Below are 18,999 nucleotides of genomic sequence, written 5' to 3'. Positions count from 1 at the left end.
TGCCCCGTGTCAGCCCCAGTGCTCCCTGTGAAGGGTCCGGGTCCCTGCCCCGTGTCAGCCCCAGTGCTCCCTGTGAAGGGTCCGGGTCCCTGCCCCGTGTCAGCCCCAGTGCTCCCTGTGAAGGGTCCGGGTCCCTGCCCCATGTCAGCCCCAGTGCTCCCTGTGACGGGCCCGGGTGCCAGCTTGCCACACTTGGCCACATGGAAGGAGAGCAGGAGGTGTTTGGAGCGTGCTGGGACCAGTGCCCTGAGGGGCCCGTGGGAAGTGTTTGGGTTACCACAGATGTTGTCTGGTCATAGGAATTGAGCAAGAAAGAGTTGTGCCCCCCACGGCACCTGCTGTACCCCCCCCAGCTCCCCAGGAGCATGTTAGCCCTGTGCTGAATGATGGAGCAGTGTCCGTGTCGAAGCAGGCAGTAACCTGCCAGGAGCGCCCATGGGTTTGGGTCCTGGTGCTAGGGTTTTTGCCCTCTTTGTTGCTGTAAGTCAGGCACAGGCAGAGGAATCCTGGGGATGCCTGCAGGAGCTCCGGGATGGGCAGGCGCTGCCTCTCCCCAGCACCCCCCTGAACCTCAGCGCTGCTCAGGCCCTGCCGCTCCCTGCCCTCACCTGGTGACCAGGAGAGGAGCCCAGAGCTCCCCGCACTGACAGCAAGTCAGGGCAGGGTCTGGGTCTGGCGCCTTGGCAATCCGTGGCCGTGGTGCGTTGGGTTCCCTTCCCTCTCCCAGGCTGATGAGGAAACAGCGAGGTTTCCAGGCCTGCGCTGCCAGGGAAAGGCTTTTCTGGTCTGGGATTGGGCTTGCTTTGGTGGTTTCCCCTTAATTGGGATGATTTTTGTTTGCATGAAGTGTTCGCAACGGTACGGGCCGGAGCTGCAGTAGGGATGCTTGTTTCAGGGTATTTAAGAAGGAAGGGAAGGAAGTAACTGGGTGGCAAAAGACTCCAGGGACTTGTTTACCTCCCCATGCCAGTGTTCCTATTCTGTTCCTACAGGAGCAGCCCTCTTTTGAAATAGAGATCAGCTCCAAGAAAGGTGTGTTTGGTTTCCTTGGTCCCTGGGCTATGGAAGGAGGAGAGGGTGGGATTTGGGAGCGTGGGAGAAAGGGAGCTGAGCCGAAATTCCTTGTTCCCTGCTTCCTGCCCTCTCACGCTCCTCTCCTGTGGCTGTGCCCCCCAGGCTGGCGCTGGGTATGGATCCCAGTGCTGGCAGTGACCATTCCATAGCAGCCTGGCTCAGCGCCGGGGCTCACCACGCCTGGCTGAGTCAGCTCTCCCGAGGCCATCGCAGACCATTCCCGAGCAGTGGGAGGCAGAACCCGAGTCAAGCCGCTGCACATCCCAGCAGGACTCCCGGGGAGGGGGGGAGAAGCAGGCACAAGCTGCTCTTACGCCATTTACACCCCTTCTTGTCCTCCAAGCATCGCCGGAGAGCTCCCCCTCCAGCGAAGGCAGCGCAGGGAGGTCCGCAGGGCACGCAACGAGGCCCGCAGGGCAGGAAGCTGGAGCTCATCTCCCACCGCCATCCTGCGGGAAGCGCTCCGGGGCTCGCAGTGTTCAACCTGCTCGTGTCAGGCTCCGGTTAACAGATGCCATGGAAAGCCGGACCAACCAAGGAGGCCACGGGAAAGCACGAGAAACCCAGGGGGGTGTGTGCACAGGGGGCCTGTGGGACCGGTCCTGCGGTCCTACCCCCCCCCATCCCCAGGTCTGTCTCATGGTGGTGAAACCAGCATTGAGAGTGGTGCTGAGCTCAGGCCAGGGGGAGGGTGTCTGAGTGCTGAGACAGGGGGTGGGCAGGATCCTGCTCTAGAGCCTCCTCTTGCTATCCCAAGGGGTAACCCCCTGGAAGGGGGGTTCTGTCTGCGGGGGGAAGTGTTACAGGCAGGCACCTGAAGTGCAGGTTGCAGCACTGCAGACACAAAGCCCGTGCTTTGACGGTGCTGAGCTGCCCATTCAGTGCACACCGAGGTGCTGCCAGCCCAGGGGACTTTGCCACTGGAGCTGGCCTGGCCCTGCCTGGGTGCTCAGGGCTGTTCCCTGCGCTCTCTGTACCCTGTGGCCAGTGGCGCTTCACCTGCATTGGCATCAGCTCCTCATGGTCCTGGCTGTGCTCCTTTGCTCTTCCATTGTCAGGAGCCAGGAACAGAGGCAATTCTCCTTCACTCTCTTCCCCATAGGGCCTTGGTGCAATTCTTTCCCTTGCCAGAATAAGCTGGAAAACGGCTTTTTGATGAGATCTGTCCTGTGCTGAGCATTTGTGCAAAGTCTCTTCCCGAGGCATGGCCGGGCAGGGTGATGGATGGCTCTGGGAGGCACTTCCCATTGCAGCCTTCCCCTCATCTAAACTAATGAAAACCAATTCATCACCAGCCGTTTCCACAACTGCCCTAAGCCTGCAGTTAGCGATGAGACCGTGCAGCAGCAAAGCACTAATTCCATCCGCCCCACTCCAGTGAGCCTTTCAAAAGGGTTTCAGTTGTGTTCTAGCACACAGCACTCAACTCATCCCCACCGTGAGCTTTCCAGCCCCCCTCCTTCCCTGTTTGTGCTTCTCTTGCTTCAAACGGAGAAAATCCTGTGTCGCAGAAGCCAGCATTGAGTGGCAAGGCTGCAGTTTGCTTCAGTCTCACAGTAACAGTGATTGTCAGCAACCAAACAGCAGCTTCCCTGCTGGAGGAGAAACACTGATTGCAGGTGCCTTGAGAGACCTAATTCTTGTGGCAAATTAAGATCTTAATTATTCATAGAAGCCCAGACAGAACATTAATAAAGAGAACATGGGGAAACGGCTCTCATGTGAGAGCAGGGTGAACAAAGCAAGAAATCCTTCCACCTTCCCCTCTCTGTGCCACGTTCCAAGGACCAGCAGCACGGTGAGATGCTCTGCTCTGGCCCCAGACCCAAGACAAAGTCCTTCTGACCAGCTCAGCAAGAGGAAACGAAGCTCTGCCATTGCAGGACGTGCCCATAACAGAGCCTCAGAAAAGGGACGTGTCCGATGCGAACCCCATCTGACAGATGCCAATAGAGCCCGGATGGGGGTGCAGACCCCCACCACCACCTCTGCCACAGCTCACTGCAGCCTCCTCACCCCGCCACGCTCTGCTTCCTCCTCCTCCTCCATAAAGCCCATAATTACCCTCCCCAGAGGACTCTTACAGTCCAATTACTCCCACCTACGAGAGCCAGGAAGAGGTTAGCACAGGCCAGGCTGGTTAATGCCCTAAGTGCTGAGTGGTTTCAGCCACTGCAGAGCCCCTGGTAACGTGTGCTGGGTGCTTCACATCACTTACTTAACAGAATGCCTCTGCTCTGTGCCTTTGTGAGGGCACCCTCTTGCCAAGAGGGAAAGCAACCGAGCACTTGGTTTTCAGCCTCCCAAGGATGGAGCGTGGGGGGATTAGTAATTAAACAGCACCATCAGTGAGAAGGAGGGGAGCTAAACCCCTTGTGAGCCCCCGTGCCCGGCTGCAGCGTCCGCTGGCAGGGGAGGGGTTGCTTTTGGTGCAGGAATGGGCTGGTTCCACCCGGCAGGGCAGGCTGGGAGCGGGACACGGCCATGCACGCACTGAGCACCACCGAAGGCATCAGCCCTGTGCTGTGGGGAATGCCCCCTGGCAGCGAGGTTCACAGCTCCCTGTCCCGGAGGATCATCGTTAGCAGCGTGGTTTGTGAAGGCAGCTCCTGCTCCGGGGGAGAAGAACACGAGCTCCGGCCCTCATCACCTCTGCACCGGGTCCTGCCTCCCCCGGCAGCTCCCTCGGCCCTGCCAAGCAAGCAGCAGCAGGAATAATCCTGGGAATGAGACCCCTGTGTCGAGGGGAAGCGACGGTGCAGGTACAAGGGATGAGGCAGCTCCCACAGTGGGTGATCCACAGGGGCAACCCTTGCACACCCATCAGCTCACACCATTTGCTTCCCCCGGCTCCCTGGGCTCTGTTGAGCATCAGCCTGGGAGGGGAGAACCCAAGGCACCAAACTCCGTTTCCTCGGGTGCTGCTGTCAGCTGCAGTGGTGGGAAGTTGCCAGGTGGAAAGGGCCGGAGGCTGCCACCACCTCTGTCCCCATGGCATCACCTCCATCCCCATGCTGTGCAGGCTGGGGGTCCGTGGTCTGCCCCAGCAGCTACTCCAGAGCACGCAGCACCTTTGCGGTTCACTGGGGCTTGTGTAGGCTGCCCCAGAGGTGAATTGTGACCCATTTCCATGTAGCCCGTCCCGCAGCCTGTGCTCCAGAGAGAGCGGGGCAGCTCCTCGCCCTGCTGCTGGCTTGTTTTCCCCAGGACCTGCTAGCACAACAAGGCAGGATGCTGTGCGTAGTCTCTGCCTTCTGTTCCAGCTGGTGCTGGGCTAACAGGGTTTCAGATCCCAGCAGGCAGCTCACAGCTCACATTTCACTGCAGCCTTCCAGGCATACAGGGATATTGATGTCCAGACCTTGTTAGAGTAGATGAAAACAGTGCCTGAGCCTAGAGATTTGCAGCACGAGTGCCACCTCCCCAGTGGTCTCAGTGTGGGAGCAGCACAGCCTGGATGTTTGGCCTTGGGAACACAAGGATGATAACGGGAAGGGCTGCGCAGGGACGAAGGGATGGGGATGAGCCACTGCAAGGGGCTGGTGCTGCGCTCACAGCTTCCCTTTGCCGGGGCAGAGCAGAGGCTGCTGCTCCTCCACAACTGCTCCCCCTCCCAGGGCTGACAGGAACCCAAAGCAGGAGGGGTTCCCAGGAGGCAGAGCTGCTGCAGGGAGGTTTCCGTAGCACACAGAAGGAATCCAGGTATTCCTCCCCTCTGTCCCGCTCCTGGGCTCCTGTTGCTGGCAGGGAGGATCCGGGAGTTAAGTGTCAGGGAAGTCATTCCCGGAGTGAAGACACAAGTCCGGGCAGCTGCAGCCAAGCCCTGCGTGAGGGTGAGCACAGCCAAGGAGTTCCACCGGCAGGGAAGAGCCTTGGGAAGGTGAAGGTGCAGCAAAGCAGCTGCCAGGAGAGCCCGGGATCCGCTGCCTGCTCCGGCCACCGGCAGAGCCGCAGGCGAGAGGGGGAGCTCACAGCCCCAAGCCCGGCTGTGACGGGAAGGGAATCCTTCCATCCCCACATCCCACAGGGCTGTGACAGGGCCTGGAGACCCCACAACGCACTATCCTCCCTGGGGGCAGCGCTGACGGCACCTACAGAAACGTCCCCAGTGGCCTTTCCCCCTGGGAAAGATGGAAATTCCTAATCTGGGAATTTGAGGCATTTTGCCACATCCCAGCTCCTGCAGCAGCCTCTTTTCCCACTCAGCCACTCCCAGAACTGCTTCTCTGAAGGCAGAATTGTCTCATCAGCACTACACAAAGCTCGTTCCAGCACCCGTCCCTCCCTCCCAGGGAAGGCTGCTCCCAGACAGGAGGTGTTAAAAGCTTCAAGACTTGATCAAAGCCCCTGTGTCACACGTGGAAGGAGACAGAGAAACCCCCACAGGATGAAGCCAAGGCTCCAGCCAGCGGGTTCAGGGCTGTCTGCAAGAGGGAGGGCACCAGCGGATGCCCTGTGCAGGAAGGCAGGAGCAGCCTGGCCCAGGGAGGGTCTTCGTTAACCTGCAGCTCCAGGCTCGCCCCTCACTTCAGCGTGCACGGGGCTGTGGCAGCCTTTAGCATTCACAGAGCGTCACAAAGCTGTTTGCTGCTGCAGCAGGGGAGCAGTGCTCCAAGCGAGAGCTTCTCCTTCCCGGAGGGCACCCAGCAGGACAAAGGAACCCGGGCAGCAGCACCTCCATCCTGCCTGCTGCCCGTCACGTAGATGGGCCCCAGCATCACTCCGTGCATGGCCTGAAGGCACCAGGAGACCCCGCGGTGCCAGGCTGCAGGAGCTTCCCAGGGAAGCACCAGCTTTCCTCTGCAAGGCCCCACTGTGCTCACGCTGCAGGCAGGCAGAGGGACTGCACGCTCCAGGAAGGGACTGAAGGATGCAACAGCCTCAGGAAGCTCAACCCTTGCCCAGCTCATCTCTTGGCATAAACCCCACGTTATCTCCATGCTGTCTGCCCACACCAGGGCTGCTGCCCTCCCCTGAGGTCCCACAGCTCCCCTCTGTGGTCGGGAAAGTCACCCAGCCTCTCGTATTTATTTGGGCACTGAGCATAGGAACTATTTCTGTAAGCCAGAGCCAGAAATAGCAGATCCTCAGCCTCAAGTCAGAGGAAGCTCTTAAATGTTAAAGAAGGCACCAAGGATCAAACGTGACATCAGAACAGGGTTGGTCTGAGCTGCTCGGAGATTGCAAGTTCTGTCTCCTTAGGGAGTCACAACCGTTTCTTAGGAGAGCTCTGCCCCCTCCAGCCCAACCAAGCTCCTGTTCCAAACACGAGGCAAATGACACAGGGAAACCTACAGAGCAGAGCAGAAAAAGGGCCTCAAAGATGCTCTGTGGGAGGGAGCCAGGCTGAGAGAGCTGGGCTGGGGCAGCCTGGAGAAGGCTCCTGAAGGGGAGACCTGAGAGCAGCTCCAGTGCCTGAAGGGGCTGCAGGAAACCTGGAGAGGGGCTTTGGACAAGGGATGTAGGGACAGGCCAAGGGGAATGGCTTGAACCTGCCCGAGGGGAGACTGAGATGAGCTCTTAGGCAGAAGCTCTTCCCTGTGAGGGTGCTGAGGCGCTGGCACAGGGTGCCCAGAGAAGCTGTGGCTGCCCCATCCCTGGCAGTGTTCAAGGGCAGGTTGGACACAGGGGCTTGAAGCAACCTGGTCACTGCGATGTATAAAGCAGAATTAGCCCAAGAAGACCCCAGGCCCAGCCCCACAGTCCAACCTCTCCCTGGGTTCCAGGAATTTCCCTCTTGGAAAACTCCAGGCTGTGGCACAGGCGGGGCTGAGCTCATTTTGTTGCAGTATTTTTAGATACTGGCTCAGGGCAGAATGTGTTGATACAAACCCTGAGAGCGGCAAGCACCAGCCCTGGGAAGGGAAAGAGCAGGGACTGGATGGAGGGGGAAGAGACAGGAGCTTTATTTCCCTTTGTGTCACCAAGAGCTCAGATCTGGCCTCACCTCTGCTGGAGGAAGGAAACGTGCTCTTGACAGACACTCCTGTAGGAGACAGAGCCAGCCTGCCAGGGAGGCCTTGTGCCCACAAGCTGGTTTATGGAGGCTTCTCTTCTCCCCTCTCCCACCTTCCCAACAGTGTCAGGTCAGAAGTGTCCACATTAGAACACATTAGGTCCCAGCACTCCCAAAGCAGCAGCAACATCAGGGCAGTCCGAGCCAAGCAAGTCAGGCCGAGGGCTGTTCTTCCTCTTCCTTCACGCGCCTGTTCCGCCGCTCCATCTTCTTCTGCAGTTTCCTCTTCAGCTGCAGCTGCTTCCTCTTCTGCAGGACCTGCTGCACCTTCTCACGGCACTGCTTGTTCTTCTTCTTGATCTTGGCTAGCTCTGCCTTCCTTTTGGCCTCCAGATCTGGATCCTGCAATGGCAAATGCCAGGACACAGTGACATGCCCAGCATCAGTGGCAGCCCCTTTGCCTCTCCTAGAAGCCCATGACCAAGCAGGCTGCACAAGTCAGACACGACCCCACTGCACTTCTTAGTATCAGTCACCTTTTAAGATAAAGCTTCACCACCCTGAAGGGAGTGAGGCAGAGAAAGCACAGCAGTGAGGGAGGAACTGCCATCGATGGCAGCATCCCAGCTACTGATCACAGCAGTTTATACAGCAGCAACTCTCACCTTCCCCTCAAGGATCATTTGTTTCCGCTTATTTATCTCTTTCTTCTCGTCAAAATCCATTCCCTCCAGGTCCTGTCAAAGCACAAATACAAGACGGCAATCAGCAACCAAGCACCAAACCTGCCATGGAGCTGTACAGGGTGAGCAGCACCTTGCTGGGGTGCACACATCTGGCAGCCCCTGGAGCACCAGCCTCAACACTCAGCAGCACAAAAATGCTACAAGAATGTGCAATAACAGACCAAACTTAGGGAAAATCACTAAAACAACCCCCCAGGTGCTTCCACTAGAAAAAGGACCAGCAACTCTTAGGTATGTGCTCAAGAGCAAAGCTGCACAGCCAGAGCCACCCGTTAGACTGTGATGAACCTCCCGGTTGCCCAAGCTCTCCAGTCCCCTGAACACAGGGGCTTCACATTTGCACACTTACTATTTCACATTCCCTCCTGGTGACGTTCACTTGGGTGAGGATGTCGAGCACGAACTTCTCCTCCACAGAGAACTCCTGCAGCTTCAGCTCTGAATCGGGGTGGGACATTCACAGACCAGGGTTGGGTACAAAATCCAGGAGGAGATTCTCAACTGGTCAAAACCTCATACAGTTGCACTGATTAGAGGTGGGACTGTTGACACACACTGTGACCACTGACTTCTTCAGCCTTACAACAAAGATCAAATCCTCCCCTCTGCCTACAATTCCCCATAGCACAAAGTGCTGCATTTATTAGGTCTCCTTCCTCAAAAACTGTGAATCCTGAAGCCATGCAAAGCATGGGTCCTTTTTGTCCACATCAGCACTCGCAGTAGCAAGGGAGTAAGGAAGAAGCTGGCTGCTTTAATAACAAGGTTACACACAGCCCAACCACTGGCTTTCCTCCACTAGGAATAGCAGGAAGACAAACCCATTCATGCCTGATGCACTCAAGCAGAATCAAAGCTGATGCTTTGCTGATGATCCTGCTCTTTTCCAAGCCTCAGCCACACAGGGAAGAGAAACCATTTTCACACTGATGCTCTGGATCGTTCTTCACAGATGAAATCAGCACTGCAAGCACCACGAGCACAAAGGAACACACAGGATCCCACAGTTTAGCAGCGTTAATGGTGCTCTACTTACTGATTTCTTCCTCAATAGCATGCACGAGATGGATGTCGTACTGCGTCACCAGTGTGATGGCCATGCCTTTCCGGCCTGCATGGTGAAAACATGAGATGTGAGTGTTGCTGAGCAGAGGGAGGTGAAGCCTAACCCATGCCAAATTCCATCACCCCCATGAGTCTGCCCTGCTGCAGTCTGCTCATGGGGCACTCAAAGGCTCTCTGCTTGCTCTGCAAATTCAGCTCACTACCAGTGCAGAGCAGCCACCAGGCAGCACTGCAGCCTTAAGGCAGGATGCTGAGCCAGGGCTCAGCAGCTCTAGCACTGCCCAACCGGACTGCACTGCTACTGCACTGCTGCCTCCCTGTCCCTGCTCCAGGCTCAGCCCACAGCACTGGGATCCCACTTTCAGGCAGCAAAGGGCACTCAGCTTTCCCTGCTCACCCGCACGCGCTGTCCGGCCAACACGGTGAATGTAGATCTTGGGCAGGCCGGGAGTGTTGTGGTTGATGACAACCTGGACTGCAGGAATGTCCAAACCTCTGCAGCACAGGGGAGGAGAACAGAAGTGGGGAGACGCTGATTTAATACAAGCAGTTTGAATCCCTGTCTTCTGCTTTCTCCCCAAGCCCCATAATCTCACGGATGTCATCTTCACTGGCTGGTTCTAGGACGAACGCCTCCTGCAGCTCTCCAACAATCACAAAACACAGCATCACCTCCTAGCCCACCGTTCCCTCCTTGACCCAGAGATCACAGAAATCATCCTCCTGCTAGAACACAACCCCCCACTGCAGCAAAACAAGCCAGGATCAGAGCTACACTGCACCAAAACACAGCTCAGAGATGTTCTACAACCCCGTCCTACCCAAGTGGGGGATTATAAAGCTATCCACTTGCTAACCCTAGCCAAATCTCCACAGCAGTTCTGGCGCTTCAAAAGCAGGTTTAAGATCTCTGGCAACAGAGACTGTGGTTTTCCCTTACCTGGCAGCAACGTCAGTGGCAATGAGAATCTTGAAGATGCTGGACTTGAACTTTGCTAAAGCTGCAAATCGCTGCCGCTGTCAAGAGAAAAGCCTGTATGGGGCACACTGTGACTTGAACATCCCTCTCCCAGGTCTGTCCATCACCCACCTGTTTCATCATGGAATGCAGAGCTACAGAAGGGAAGCTGTATTTCCTGAGCATCATGTTCAGGACCTGGCAGTCCCTTGAAGGAAAACCCAATAAATGAATCAGAATGCCGCAGGGAAACGTGGAGCTGCTGGAGCAGGACAGAGCTGGGCTCCTTCAGAAGCCCTCACACAAGTAACCACCACAGTTCGATGCTGCAGCGCTGCGACAGAGGCAGGGCACAGGATCCCCACTCCACACCCGCTCGCCCCAGGCAGTGGGAATGGTTTCCCCTTGCACTCAGGGGAATGTCACCAGCTCCAGGGCTCCATCCCAGTCACCTGAACCACCCGAAGGAAGGGAGCAGCAGCACTGGGATGCAGACAGGGCTATTTGCCCCATCCCTTTCCCAGTATCCACCAGCAGGAGGAAAAGATGCAGAGAGGTAAAGCAGCTTGACCTCCTGGCGTGCTACTTGTTTTGGGTGGCCCTTCAGCCCCAAACTGCTCAAAGGAAAAGGTGTTTCTCTACCAAGCAGACTGTGGAAGCAAACACCACCCCAGCCTAACACCCGACGCAGCACAGGCTTGGAATCTCAAGTAGAAGTGTCTGCGTTATGAGTGCTCACAAAGAACAAGGCCACTCACTTGCAGGTTTTAGTAAAGATAATGATGGACCAGTCCTCGTGCTCGTCCTGGAAGGTCTGGACTAAGTGGACAAGATACGCATCCTTCACCGCCTCGGGTACCAGCAAGTACCGCTGGTCCAGCTCCTCCACTGTCCGCACCCTGGAGGGCAAGCACCAGCAGCAACAGTTGGGCAAGTGAACACAGACCATGAGGGACAGTGAGGAGACAAGAAACCAGAGAGGAAACAGGGCTCTGTGTAGCGAGGGTGAGCACTGACTCGGACACGGCCTCCCAGAAGAAGGGTCTGTTGGCAGCCAGGCTCTTCAGCTCCTTCAGCGTGTCGGTCAGCGTGGCACTGAACAGCAAGGTCTGTCTGCGTGCTGGAACAGCCTCCAGAATCACCTCCAGGTCTGCAGTGAAGTCGGCACAGCCCTGCTCCAGCAGCCGGTCAGCTTCATCCATAATCTAGGCAGAGCCAAACCCCCTGAGCTCATGCACACGTACAGCTGAGAAGGGAAGAGGCTGAAAAGCACAAAAACCCAGCTGGAAAAGAACCTTACCAAGAACTTGAGCTTTTTAAGGCTGAAGGTGTTGGAGCTGCGGAGGTGATCTGCCAGCCTGCCAGGCGTCGCGATGACAACGTGGGGCTTGCGGGAGAGCTCCAGTGCTTGTGCCACCATGTCTGCAAGGAGACCCACAGAGGGGACCATGGAACACGCGCTCCTACTTGGAGTATTGTGTGCAGTTCTGGTGTCCTCAACATAAAAAGGACATGGAACTGTTGGAACAAATCCAGAGGAGGCCATGAGGATGAGCAGGGGCTGGAGCACCTCCTGTATGAAGACAGGCTGAGAAAGCTGGGGCTGTTCAGCCTGGAGAAGAGAAGCTGCGTGGAGACCTCAGAGCAGCTTCCAGTATCTGAAGGGGGCCTATAGGGATGCTGGGGAAGGACTCATCAATAGGGACTGTAGTGATAGGACAAGGGGTAATGGGGTCAAACTGAAACAGGGGAAGTTTAGATTGGATATGAGGAGGAAATTCTTTACTGTAAGGGCGGTGAGGCACTGGAATGGGTTGCCCAGGGAAGTTGTGAATGCTCCATCCCTGGCAGTGTTCAAGGCCAGATTGGACAGAGCCTCGGGTGCCATGGTTTAGTGTGAGGTGTCCCTGCCCACAGCAGGGGGGTTGGAACTGGATGATCTTCAGGTCCTTCCCAACCCAAACCATTCTGTGATTCCCTCTGTAAAGCTGGAAAACTTCACTCTCCTCATCCCCCCCCAAGCCTCCGCTGCCCTGGTGCTGGATCACGGCTCCCTAGCACACGTGGAAGGAGAAGCTCCAGAGGACTCTGCTCCCTCCACCCCCCGCAGCAGCACTCACTCACCCAGGCCGCCCACCACGACGCAGTCCTTCAGGCCGAGGGGCTTCCCCAGGACGCGGAACTGCTCGGCGATCTGGTACGCCAGCTCCCTGCCGGGGAGGAGCGCGGTGAGGCGGGGCCTGGCCGGGGCCGGGTCCCGGGTCCCGGTCCCTGGAGCACGTACCTGGTGGGGGTCAGCACCAGGCAGAAGATGCCGTAGGGGTCCTCGGAGAGCGCCTGCAGCACGGGCAGCACGAAGGCCGCCGTCTTCCCGCTGCCGGTCTTGGCGCAGCCCAGGCAGTCGCGGCCTGCGGGGAGGGAAGGGAGGAGGCGGTGAAGGGGCGGCGCTGGCGGCGGGGGGCGCGGAGCGGGGGGGGTCCGGGCTCACCCTGCAGCGCGGGCGGGATGCAGGCGGCCTGCACGGGCGTGGGCCGCGCCAGCCCCACCTGCCGGGCCTGCTCCGCCAGCCACGGCGCCAGCCCCAGCGCACGGAACTCCGCCATGACAGCGCCGCCACCGGCGCTCCGTCACTACGTCAGCGCGCACGCCCGCCGCTCATTGGCTGCTCATCCCATCTGCCTCAGGAGCCACCTCCGGCGCTCTGGTGACGTTGCCACCTCTTGGCGTGTCTATTGGCTGGCACGGGGATTGCCATGGAGACCGCGGCTCCCGGCAGCCTCCGCGGCGCAGCTGCTTCCGGAGACGTGTCTGAGGGGGGGCAATGGCGGCCGCGGGCTCCGCCGGGCCGGGCGGGGATGGGGACGAGCTCTTCGACGTGAAGAACAGCTTCTACATCGGGGCCTACCAGGCCGCCATCAACGAGGCGCAGCGCGTCAAGGTGCGGCTGAAGGCGCCGACCTGAGGCTCCTCGAGGGCCCCGGTCGTGTGTGCGTGCCTGGGGGTGTCTGCGGTGGGGTCGGGTTGTGGCTGTGCAGCCCCCTGAGAGCGTTTCTTGTTTGCTGTCGCCCCTTCAGCCGTCCAGCGCGGAGAAGGAAGTGGAGAGGGACGTGTTCTTGTTCCGAGCCTACATCGCGCAGGTGAGGCTGGGAGTGCGGCGTTTCCCTCGGGGTAACCTGCCTGGAGCTGTGAACCCGAGCTCAGGCTTGGCCACTCTGGGAGCAGTTCTTCCTTTAGCACTGGGAATAACGCGTTCCCTGATACCGGTACAGCCGTGACTGCAGCGCGGTGCGTGCAGGCTCAGCGTGACCTCGTGGGGCCTCTTTGGGTGGTCAGGGCTATTGGGTTTGGCTGCGTTTGTAGAGCCTGATGTGAGCTGTAAAGCAGAAACCGGCTGTTCCTGGTTGTTCTCACTGGGGTTTAAGGTTAACGGGTCTGCCCTGTGTTCTCAGAGTCACAGCTTTGCCTTTGTTGCCTTTCACAGAGGAAATACGGTGTCGTCCTGGATGAAATTAAAGCCAACGCTAGCCCTGAGCTCCAGGCAGTGAGAATGTTTGCAGAATATCTTTCAAATGAGAGCCAAAGGTAAGACTGATAAGAAGTTGGACCTTGAGCGCTATCCTACGAGGAATCTGCTTCCATGTGGAAAGTTTCTTGTAGAAGTGTGGTCTTTATTGGGGTTTTTAGGAGGTTTTCCAGTCAGTCTCAAGCTGAGAGTTGTCAGGGTGCTTAGTGATGAGACGCACAAATTCTCACCCTTGCTCTTCACAGGGATGCAATTGTTGCTGATTTGGACAAGAAAATGGCCAAAAGCGTTGATGTGGCCAATACCACCTTCTTGCTGATGGCTGCTTCCATCTATTTCCATGACAAGAACCCGGATGCAGCTCTGCGCACTCTGCACCAAGGGGAGAGCCTGGAGTGGTAGGTGGAACTCAGCCAGCATCCCGGAGCCTCTCTCGTGGCTTGGGAGAGGTGCCCCATGAATGGCTGAGGTCTGGTTTCTCTAAAAAGCCTTGAAACCATTGAGAAGCTCCTTTGAGGTTTGCCTTTTGGAGTAGGAAGTGCTTTGGTGCTTGTCCTCCCATATCAAGTCTATTGCTCCCTTGTGAAACTTAAGAACCTGCTTTATTGATTTAAGGGTGTTCAGAATTGCTGAGCTGAGCATTGTGTCAGTGCAGTGAGGGAGCATGGAGCCAGCTGCCCTGCTCCCAGAGCTGGTGCCCCACAGCAGGGAGGTTTGTCCCAGGGCACTGGGAGAGGTAAAGCCTGCAGTTGTGAAAATCACTTTGCTCTTATTCCTTGCAGCATGGCCATGATGATACAGATTCTGCTGAAGCTTGACAGGCTTGATCTGGCTCGGTAAGTTTGTGTCTGGTTGCTTCTTAATGGTGCTGGGGTGGGCTGTGATAAGAGAATTTTCAGCACCCAGCCTCCCCCAGGGTGCAGCATTTTAACCCCTGCCATGGGGAGAACAACTTGTGTGTAGATGTGGATGTGCTGCAAAAGAGGTAATAGAGCTGGATACAGCTGAAGGAAGAGACGAACCCCCAGGTTTAATCCTCCCTTCAGCAGAATGTGGTTTGAATCTCAAGTCCTGGGTTTCTGGCTTCCCATAAGGAAGTAAAACAGGGAAGTCTTTCATGGATTGCTTCAGTGAAATATTAAGAGGTGTTTGTGGCATTATATGGAAGAGCTGAGAGAAGAAAGCACAGCTTTTTTTTGCCTTGTGTGACTCCCACTTTTCCTTCTGCAGCAAGGAACTTAAAAAGATGCAGGAGCAAGATGAGGATGCAACTCTGACTCAGCTGGCAACTGCCTGGGTGAACCTGGCCATTGTGAGTGTCTGAAATGGGGATCCTTGGCCTTCAACACGGAGAAACATCACTCCACAGCTTGCTCTTTGCACATCATACTTTCAGAAGAGGATGCAGGGGGTTTGCTGGGCTGGTTGGCTGATTTTCCCCTTCCTTCAAGTACACAGAAAATACTGGCAGCTGGCTTCACAAAGTGCCTGGGTTGATTGCCAGTCTCTCAGCTGCGCTCCTTGGCCTTCAGCTCACACTGGGAAGGGCTAAACCACACTTAAATAATTCACAAAGCATTATAATATAAAATGGCAAGTGCAGCGGTACCAGCATCCAGATCTTGCAGTTAAATTCCAAGAAATAAGTGTTATTCTTTGCTTAGAGCAGACTGTCTTTAAGGGTGTTTGTGAATCAGACAAAGCCAAACACAGCCCAGATCATGGGGTGATTGGAAAGTAGTCTCCTCAAGTTCAGTGAAGTCCAAGGTTAAGCAGGACACAACCTGCTGTACTGTTCAGATTTCTTTCTAGTGTTCACTTGGCTTTGTTAGGAAATCTGTTATGCTGAACCCCTGCCTTGCCATAATGCACAGCTGATTTTCCTTAAGGTCTTAGTTTCCTCAAGTGCTCCCACCTGTGACTGGTGGACACCTCTGCCTGTAGGACCTGTCTAAAGCTTTTTTGGAAAGCCAGGTATCCACATCTGCATTTAATTATAAAAATCTCATTCATAATCTAATCCCATGATTCCATCTAACACCTGAAGAGGTTCTTCTGAAGTGGTTGGCTTTTTCTGTTTGAAGGGAGGCTTGGCTCTTTTGATCCTTTAAATAGTTCTTAATATTCCATATTTTTGCATTTCTTTCATCTGTGTTCTGCAGTGATGTGTTGTGGTACCACCTGAATGCCAGCTGCTGCCAGCATTGGTTCTGACACGTTCCATGCCTGTGCTTTATAACCCTAGGGACGAACTTTGTGCCTGGTCCTTCAACCATGGCTAGAACGTGCAGGCTTCTTAGCAACATGGAATGAAACTGGGGGTGTTTGTTTCCTCCCTTCACAGGGTGGTGAGAAGTTACAAGATGCTTATTACATCTTCCAAGAGATGGCAGACAAATGCTCCTCCACCCTCCTGCTGCTTAACGGCCAAGCAGCTTGCTACATGGCCCAGGGCAAGTGGGACGATGCAGAAGGAGTGCTTCAGGAGGCACTGGACAAGGTACTTCTGGTTTTGCCAGGCACATTTGCTCTCTGGGAGACACAGAGTAAAGCAGCATGACCTTCACTGTTAAACTTCAGGAACATCGCAACCCATTGATAGATATGGCTACGGTGGTTGCTCTCGATACCAACCTTTGCTTCTACTCTGCCTTTTCCAGTGAAGTGAGCTGTAGGTTGGGCACAACTGGTTCTTGCAGAGCTCTGCTGGTTGGTACCATTTGTTGCTTTGGAGGTAAATCAGATCAGATGGTTGCTCTTGTTTGCAGGACAGTGGCCATCCTGAGACCCTGATCAACTTCGTGGTCCTGTCGCAGCACTTGGGCAAACCCCCAGAGGTGAGGCCTGTTTTACTGTACTCACCAAGCAGATCCAATCGACCTGCTGGTGCTGCTGCGGGCAGGGTCTGTGCTCTGAGGGCCTGTAACTTTGCTTGGGCTTGCAGTTCTCATCAGGATCAGCATTAACAAAGCAGAACAGTTCTGGGGTGTGGGGAGTTCCCATCTTCCATAAAGTGTTTGTGGAAATACAGATGCTGCAGACAGAGGGGTGGACTTGAGAGGAAGACCTGGGTGGAAAAGGAATGGCTTGAATTCCGAGTTCAGTCCTCACTGACTATTCTCTTGAACCCAGTATTTAAGGTCTAATTTTTAAGCACAGGGTATGCCCAGTTCTTACTGGTTTTAACTGGGGCTGCTAATGTTTGGGGCACTGAGAAAATCGGGTCTGGACTCACTGTAAATAACCCCATTGAAATGTGATGTTTGAAACTCTTGGCTTCTCCTCCTGTTAATACTGAAACTTCTCTCATCCCATCAGGTTACAAATCGCTATTTGTCACAGCTGAAAGATGCACATAAGAATCATCCATTCATAAAGGAGTATCAGGCCAAGGTACAAGTTCCTCTCTAATATAAAAAGGAATTTATCATGCCTCATACCAGTCTCTGATGGGGTGAGCAGATTCTTTACCAGCAAACCCGACTGCAGGGGGAGGGTAACTGCTCTTTCTCTGGCACATCACTTATCACAGTGAATTTCCTAGCCCTTGTGGGAGATGTTGGGAGCCACGAGCCAGATGTTAAACAAAGGAGCCAAATGGTCATATCTTGAAAGAATCTCTGACATACAGGTTCTTAATCTTGTTACATGAGATTTTTGTGCTTAAACAGAGGAAACATCCTTCTGGGGAGGGAGAAAGAGGGATTAAGGTGATGGCACAGGGAAAATGGAACAAACTGAAAACAATTGAGAACTGAAACAGGTGATCTTGCTGCTTAGAATTCCTGTTGCCTTAGTGAGCTGTGCTAGTGATGTTCTCTTCAGCTCCTCCAGTAAAGTTCAAGGTTTATTCATTCTGTTCCTATTTCTGGTTTGAAGGAGAACGACTTTGACCGGCTGGCTGTGCAGTACGCCCCCAGTGCCTGAGGAGAGGGAAAGGAGGCTGCAGACCTGCTCTCTGGTACCTTGGGAACTGGGCTTGATGTGCAGAAAACCTCCCTGGTAACACAGAAAAATGCTCTCTGCAAGTTGTCTGCCTTCTCTCCCCATGGGGAGGGTCTTGCAGTCCAGTGAGATGCTGTTAAACCTGTATATAACACGTGGCTGCTTGAATTTGGTAGCTGCAAAGCCTGTGCTCTGGTTTACCTGAGTCCTGAACTCTGTTTAAACTACAGTGCGAATCAAGAGTGTGCCACACTGTACCTTAAACATTCCTAATAAAGCCTTTTCTGGGTCCTTAATTTCTGGAATTCAAGTAATTCCACCCCAGGACCGAGCCCTGTCATCTGGACTGATGTGGGAGGAGTATGAAGGTTAAACACCTGCATTCAGTACATGGATGAATCCTGAATTATGGATCTTCCAGGCTGACTGATGACTTCTTTAACTTTTCCACTGGAAGAAGCACGCTCTGCTGCTGGGGTTACTGCTGGTGAGACAGAAACCTTCCCCAGAATAAAGCTAATCCCACTGTAATAGGCTCAACCTTAATCTTACATTGGTAAAATGCAGCAGCTCCTATGTGCAGCCAGGGAAGTACCTCCTGTGGTACACACGGAGGTCACTGCTCACTTTTGCAGGTGTGGTGCTTGTGGAACATAACGTGACTGTGTGGGTGCTGTGGCTCCTGCCTGCTGTTCACAGGACAGTGCTGCTGTAGCCACGATGCAGAGCACAGAGTCTGAGCAGAACCCTCGGCTGGGACCTCCTGACCTCTGATGTTTGAGTTATCTTCTGAATTACCATTTGGGTTGCCTTTGCGGAGGGGGGGAAGAGGGGTTTGTGCTGCACTCTGAGTGTGGCTGACGACGTTTCCTTTGTGCCCACCTCGCCTGCTTGCTCTGAAAGGGCTCATTGTCTGTCCTCAGCGGGTTTAGCCAGCAGCTATTTTCAGTGAGGGGTTATTCCTGCTCTGGGCCTGGATGAATGTTTCCTTTGTGGAGCTGTGTGAGGGAGCTGTGTGAAAGGGGCTTCTGTGTCCAGGGCAGCCATTATCCACTTGATGGGCCATGATAAATCGACTTAAAAACATAAACAATAAAAGCAAGGGGCAGCAGGAGCCAGCGCTGTCCCTGGCAGGAGGGGAACATGGTGTTCAGGCCCCTGAGAGGAAGGAGTTGGTGTTTTCTCACTGCTGCCCAATTTGAGAGGTTCCAGTGAACTCGAGGGCACAATGGCTGTGGTCAGAGGAATGGCTTTCAGTGAGATGAAGCTCATTTCTGTTTTGTCTTTTTCTCTCCCTATCAAGCTGGTTCATGTCACAGTTCATGGGGGCCTGTGCTGCTGCTGGTTATTCTCCATCTCTTGTAGTACAATTTAGTGCTGCAATTTAGCTGATGGTCCTGGGGCAGGTGGACACAGCTGAACTCCATTCAGTCCTCCACAGCTGAAACCAAACCCTGCTGAGCTGCTCCAGGTCCTGTTGTGCCTTGTCAGGAGCCAATTCAAGTGTTGGTATTTCAGGAGACTCTTCATCTTAAATTCGGGTTTCTTCCAGTGAGCCCAGTGTCGGGCTGTCTGTGTGGCTGGATGGATCACTTTGAACGCATCCACAGTAAGATTCCCCTTCTCTGAAGCAGCAGCGGGCTGGGGTGGAAGCTGCCTGCCTGCTGCAGGAGGCACTGGAGGAAGTCTTCCAGCAGGGGACCTCTTGGGAGGGGTTGGTTGCAGCTTTCAG

General features: G+C 55.1%; 2 protein-coding genes across 4 annotated transcripts in view; one reads left to right on the top strand and one right to left on the bottom strand.

Moving 5' to 3' along the window:
• Positions 1-6,956: 6,956 nt before the first annotated feature.
• DDX49 (DEAD-box helicase 49) overlaps positions 6,957-18,999 on the bottom strand; it is a 139,843-nt gene continuing 127,800 nt past the window's right edge. Inside the window, exons 2-14 of one of the 3 annotated variants that reach the window (XM_062626847.1) lie at positions 12,288-12,394; positions 12,084-12,207; positions 11,924-12,009; positions 11,100-11,221; positions 10,817-11,004; positions 10,558-10,698; positions 9,932-10,007; positions 9,782-9,858; positions 9,239-9,336; positions 8,813-8,887; positions 8,126-8,214; positions 7,696-7,767; positions 6,957-7,432 (exon numbers count right to left, since the gene is read on the bottom strand). In XM_062626847.1, coding sequence (XP_062482831.1) covers positions 7,244-7,432; positions 7,696-7,767; positions 8,126-8,214; positions 8,813-8,887; positions 9,239-9,336; positions 9,782-9,858; positions 9,932-10,007; positions 10,558-10,698; positions 10,817-11,004; positions 11,100-11,221; positions 11,924-12,009; positions 12,084-12,207; positions 12,288-12,394 — 1,444 coding nt within the window. In that variant the 3' untranslated portion in view covers positions 6,957-7,243. Of the gene's footprint in view, positions 7,433-7,566; positions 7,768-8,125; positions 8,215-8,812; positions 8,888-9,238; positions 9,337-9,781; positions 9,859-9,931; positions 10,008-10,557; positions 10,699-10,816; positions 11,005-11,099; positions 11,222-11,923; positions 12,010-12,083; positions 12,208-12,287; positions 12,445-18,999 lie in introns of those variants that run through there. The other 2 variants (XM_062626846.1, XR_009966291.1) reach the window with 2 other exon arrangements.
• On the top strand, positions 12,591-17,563 carry COPE (COPI coat complex subunit epsilon). Its single transcript, XM_062626837.1, has 10 exons — positions 12,591-12,737; positions 12,874-12,936; positions 13,281-13,381; positions 13,568-13,720; positions 14,105-14,158; positions 14,553-14,634; positions 15,667-15,822; positions 16,091-16,159; positions 16,641-16,715; positions 17,202-17,563. The coding sequence occupies exons 1-10, from the start codon at positions 12,621-12,623 to the stop codon at positions 17,247-17,249; spliced, it is 918 nt and encodes a 305-aa protein (XP_062482821.1). The 5' UTR covers positions 12,591-12,620; the 3' UTR covers positions 17,250-17,563.

The sequence above is a fragment of the Pezoporus occidentalis genome, unplaced genomic scaffold (assembly GCF_034315485.1).
Source record: "Pezoporus occidentalis ecotype Australia unplaced genomic scaffold, CSIRO_AGI_Poc_V1 ctg299, whole genome shotgun sequence".
Lineage (NCBI taxonomy): Eukaryota > Metazoa > Chordata > Aves > Psittaciformes > Psittacidae > Pezoporus > Pezoporus occidentalis.
Note: the sequence above shows the minus strand (reverse complement) of the source record. Positions and strands in the feature narration are given on the sequence as shown.

Coding starts and splice junctions, on each gene's coding strand:
- COPE (XM_062626837.1), top strand. CDS start 12,621: ATGGCGGCCGCGGGCTCCGCCGGGCCGGGCGGGGATGGGGACGAGCTC. Junction 14,635..15,666: donor CCTGGGTGAACCTGGCCATT/GTGAGTGTCTGA, acceptor CTCCCTTCACAG/GGTGGTGAGAAGTTACAAGA. Junction 15,823..16,090: donor TTCAGGAGGCACTGGACAAG/GTACTTCTGGTT, acceptor TCTTGTTTGCAG/GACAGTGGCCATCCTGAGAC.